Below are 4841 nucleotides of genomic sequence, written 5' to 3' on the forward strand. Positions count from 1 at the left end.
ACAGACATAGAAACGAGATTTCCAATGCTTTTTGGCTAGTCTTTCCTTCTGCACTTTCCCCTGCCTCTGCTGGGCCTGCTGTTCCCGAGCATGGATGGAGCTTCTCCATTCAGTTTCTCCAGCATTAACCTGGGCACTGCCAGGCAGGCTCTGGGTACCCTCTGTCTGGGTCCTGTCTGCAGCTGCTGGCCCCACCCTCGCTGTGGTATGCTGGCCCCTCCAATAAGAGCCTTCCCAGGGCTTGTTGGGATGGGCCATCCTGCCTGTCACTGGTGTCCCTCTCTGTAGAAACTTTGGTTACACTCTTTTCCTCTTGGCTGAGACCACTTCTGCCTCTTAGTTTATCCAAAGATGGAATTTTTATGTCTTGTTCATTTTTTGTTTGAGGATGAATTAGAGGGAAAAAAAAGATGGAGAGGCAAAAGACCCTTGCTTCACTACCTTAAAACCAAAACTGTGATTATATTTCTATATAAGTTTTGTAATGAAAAAAGAGGGGTCTCTGTGGTTAGGGTCTTGTTTTGCTTTGCTCATGTAAAGAAAACAAAGGTTTGAAAATGACAGTTTTCTGAAGCATCATGTCTTTTCTGGCTGTTTTTTTTACCAGATATATATCTAGCATTTAATGCCACGTGTGAACTGGAACCAAGAAATTCCTCCTGCTGCAAATGCTCACCTCAATCACAAGCAATGCTCAGGAAGGAAAAAGAGTTTACCCTTTTGGAAGGAGTATTATGGGGTGGGAGACTGTGGTCTCAGAGTAGCTGATGCTGATTCTCCCTCACCCACACAGAGGCCCTGTGTCTTTAGAGCCTGTTATGGTTTGAGGAGCTGCTGGGTCCCCCCTCCTGTCCCTAACCCCAATTCCCTTTCTAGTCTCTGTTGTACTACACTTTTCTCCTTCCTGTGCTCCTTTACCAACTGTTAGTCTCTGCTAATTCCTACACAGTCCAGATGTCACCTCCTCTCCCCACCACCTCCCTCTAGTGAGGGTATCTTCCCTATTGGGCTGTGTGCCATTTGGGGACAATGCTCTGTCTTAATCATCTCTGTATGTCTCAGAGCTTAGTGCTAGCTCATGACCCATAGTGAATGCTCAATAAGTGTCTGAAAGAATGAAGGACGGAATAGGAAATTGCTTGCCCTACAAGGAGATTGCCAGCCAACAGGTATTTGCTTTCTCCACGACAGCAACAGGCCGAGTACCAACTATCAAGTATAATCTTAGGATCGGGCTGAGGTCTCTCTCCCCACTTTCTTTCTTCCATAAGACATTTAATAGCTTATTTTACATCTTGGTTTGCTTGTACATAGAACTGTAGACTTCAGATTCCCTTCTTTTAATCTCTTTTATGAAGTCAAATCCTCCAGGCAGAATGGAGCTTGCCTGGCCTTTATCTGTATCATTGAGAGAGTTCTTCACAGATAAGAGAACATACAAGAAGGAGGAAGAAAAATTCTGCAGTGGAGCAAGGGGGACCTTAAAAAAGAAAAATTTTTCCTTCGTGGGCACATTCTGACCTTTTATGCAACTGGGGTTTCTCCAGGAAGGAAGTGAAAGAAATATTAACCGGTGCTATTTATATCGTCCTGGATGCTAGTCTTCCCACCAGGATCCCAGAACTTCACCCAAAGCCCATGCAGAAGTAAACACAGATATTTCTTCAGAAATTTATCCAAGTGAGCTTGGCTAGTTACAAGAGCCAGAGCAATGCTGAAGCCAATATGATTTTATGGAGACTAAAACCCCCCCAAATAAAGAAAGTGACCCAGATTAGCTGTTGTGGCTTTGAGCAATGAGAATCAAATGAAGTCTTCCAGTTAGAAAATTTCAGTTACGTGAATTTCTGAAAATGGTGTTTCAGAAGTGACTTGAGAAAAGTTAATTCACCATGTAAACAACTCTCAAGAGATCTGAATGATTATAAATTTCACTTGGATCTTTCAATTTTAAAAACAAGGGCTTTTTCAAAACAGAAATAATCATGTCTTCTTTCAGGAGTTTAAATCCAGGAAGGGCCCCTTAGGTCACTGTATCCATAGAAGAGGAAAACTTAGGAGCAGAGGACCTCAGAGTTCACTGAGCATGACCCGTTGTGAGCACTACACAGAAACCCACTCCACGTGTAAAGCAAAAGTTTCACAGAACCGCACTGACCTTTACTTACTATGTGCAGTGCTTTCTGATATATTTCGTTCTGTTACAATTCATTTTTTTAAATACCACTTGTGCCCCAAAACATCAATTTGTTGATCCCAAATGAGTGATGGCCCACAATTTGAAAAATACTGATTAAAGAATAAATTCAAAAGAAATTCTGTTTCAAATCTAATAAAAATCATTTCCCTCAAAGCTACTACCTATCTTTTAGAATCTTTCCAGTGACTGATATTAGTAAAATCTGCAACTGTGGAAAGGAGATAGCCGTGGAAAGGAAACTGGTCATGATGAATGGAGTTCCTCTCACATGCCAGTTATTGTGTATATTCTGCATGAAATAAAACTTCCCTAGAGAAGCTCACATCCCTGCAGAATAGGGTATCCATGGAACATGCAAAACATACAGATGTGGGTGGGTACTGCTAAAACTACTAACTGACCACATTTCTCTATCTCATTTTAATAATGGAGGAAAATGTTATTATTAAAATGACCTTTTCCCCCCCATAAAGCTATTTTCAGGACAGTTCAGCTTCTGAACTACCCTGAGACAGTTCAGCTTCTGAACTACCCTGAGGTATATGACCATATTGAAAGCCATCCTGTATTATCAGTCCTCTTGCAAAGCTCAGTAGGAATAATGAACACCTTAGTTTCCTCACCAGATGTTAAGAATATGCAAATTCCAGAGTTAGTGTGAGCTTTGACTCTGTCCAGGCACTGGAGACTGGGACAGTTTAGTGAGTATGTGAAGTAGCTCCACTTGAGAGCTGAGACTCAGGTCTGATTTTTTCCCTCTCAGTTACTATCTTGCTCTGAGAAGACAATGACTCCCACAAGATACCCAGCACAAGTTACAGACAGGTGTCCTTCACATAATCTAAACCATCGATCCTTTCCAAATTAATCCCTGGGTTTTTAACTATTTGGCAAAGACATAATCAATTGGTCTGATTTAAGGCTGTTGATTAAGGATGATTTAAGGATGCTGACTTTAGGTAAATTTATAATGAAAAGCCTATTTTTATTAATTAACATATTAATTAATATTATATTATTTAATTTTGGTATGAGATGCATGCAAAAATGATTTCTTGGTAAATATATTACAGGCAGAAGATGAAAAAAAAATCCTACCCTACAAAAGAAATTGAGATTGAGGGTTAGAATTGGGCTTGAGTGGTTAATTTAAAAGGTCAGTCAAATCCAGTACCCTTTTGTCATTAAGGAGGACCTGCTTCATCTTCTATTTACCATGTTTGCCTGTTTTGTTTTGTTTTTCTGTGAGCTAAATGCTGTCCTGATCCCCTCTGTACTAAAATTTATTTATTGAGTCGCTTACAGTGATTTCCTTAACCTCTGTACAAGTTTGCTAGGGCTGCCTTAACGCACACCACAGATCAGGTGGTTTAAACAACTGAAATGTACTACTCACACTTCTGGCAGCTGGAAGTCTGAAATCAAGGTGTCAGCAGTGCTGGCTCCTGAGGCTGCTCTCCTGGCCCTGCAGATGCCTCCCTCCCCGTGTGTTTTCACATGGCCTTCCCTCTGTGCCTGTGTCCTCATTTCCTCTCCTTATAAGGGACACCAGTCAATTGGATTAGGGCCACCCTAATGGCCTCATTTTAACTTAATTACCACTTTAAAGGCCTTATCTCTAAATACAGTCACATTCGGAGGTACTGGGTATTAGGACTGAATTGCATTTGGGGAGGATGCAGTCAGCCCCTACAGTCTTTATAAAGCTGCTTCAGTCACGGTTGCAGGAGGTGAGGGGCAAAAGACCACTACTGTGCATGACCCTTGGTCAGGCATCTCAGTGGTCTGTGTTTTCTGCCCTAGGGAGAACGAATGCGGACGTGATGACCGCCCTGTCCCAGGGCTACCGCATGCCCCGCGTGGAGAACTGCCCGGACGAGCTCTATGACATCATGAAGATGTGCTGGAAAGAAAAGGCGGAAGAGAGGCCAACCTTCGATTACTTACAGAGCGTGCTGGATGACTTTTACACGGCCACGGAAGGGCAGTACCAGCAGCAGCCGTAGAGCGCAGGGAGACTCGGCCATTCAGCAGGGATGGCGCCTCATTTAAAGAGAGAAAGTCGCAGCCACTGGTTGCACTAGTTATTTCATGCTCTGGGATCATCTGCCATGCCTGGTTCCTGAAAGCGGAGGCTACATTACTCAGGAAGAACACTCTATGCTTGGGAAACTGTTCTGTTCTCTTAGACTGAAGCCCATGGGGTTGCTGCTTGGGCTGCCCACAGCTGATAATTTTGCTTTGCTTGACCAACATCTGAGTACAGCCTCCTGAGAAGCAAACACCTGTTCTCTCCAAAAATGCATCCATGCTAGCCTTGTGTTCACAACTGGACGTGTGACTCAACGGTTCAGAGGCCATTGCAGTGAATCCCCAGTAATAGCAGAACTAAACTCATTTACTGAGCTAAAATAACCAGATGCATAGTGTGACACTTCCTTGTATTTTTTCTGTGCTTTGGCTTACTCATTAGAAAAAAAATTACTAATCCAACCTTTTTTTTTTTTTTTTTAAGTTTTCTTTGTATTTATTAGTAATATTTTAAAGCGTAAACTCTTATGCACACACACACGTGTGTGTTCTGGCTCTTATTAAAAATTCATCCTGTAGGGCCGGCCCGGTGGCGCACTGGATAGTGCGC

The 4841-nt window shown here is 42.6% G+C and overlaps 1 protein-coding gene across 1 annotated transcript in view; it reads left to right on the forward strand.

Annotated features, from left to right (window-relative positions):
* Positions 1-4693, forward strand: part of LOC103605960 (tyrosine-protein kinase Lyn) — an 8473-nt gene extending 3780 nt beyond the window's left edge. The window contains exon 3 of the mRNA XM_008590554.1: positions 4004-4693. Within this exon, the coding sequence (XP_008588776.1) occupies positions 4004-4206 (203 nt within the window). The 3' untranslated portion in view covers positions 4207-4693. The remainder of the gene's footprint in view (positions 1-4003) is intronic.
* The last annotated feature ends 148 nt before the right edge of the window (positions 4694-4841 follow it).

The sequence above is a fragment of the Galeopterus variegatus genome, unplaced genomic scaffold, assembly GCF_000696425.1.
Source record: "Galeopterus variegatus unplaced genomic scaffold, G_variegatus-3.0.2 Scaffold6197, whole genome shotgun sequence".
NCBI lineage: Eukaryota > Metazoa > Chordata > Mammalia > Dermoptera > Cynocephalidae > Galeopterus > Galeopterus variegatus.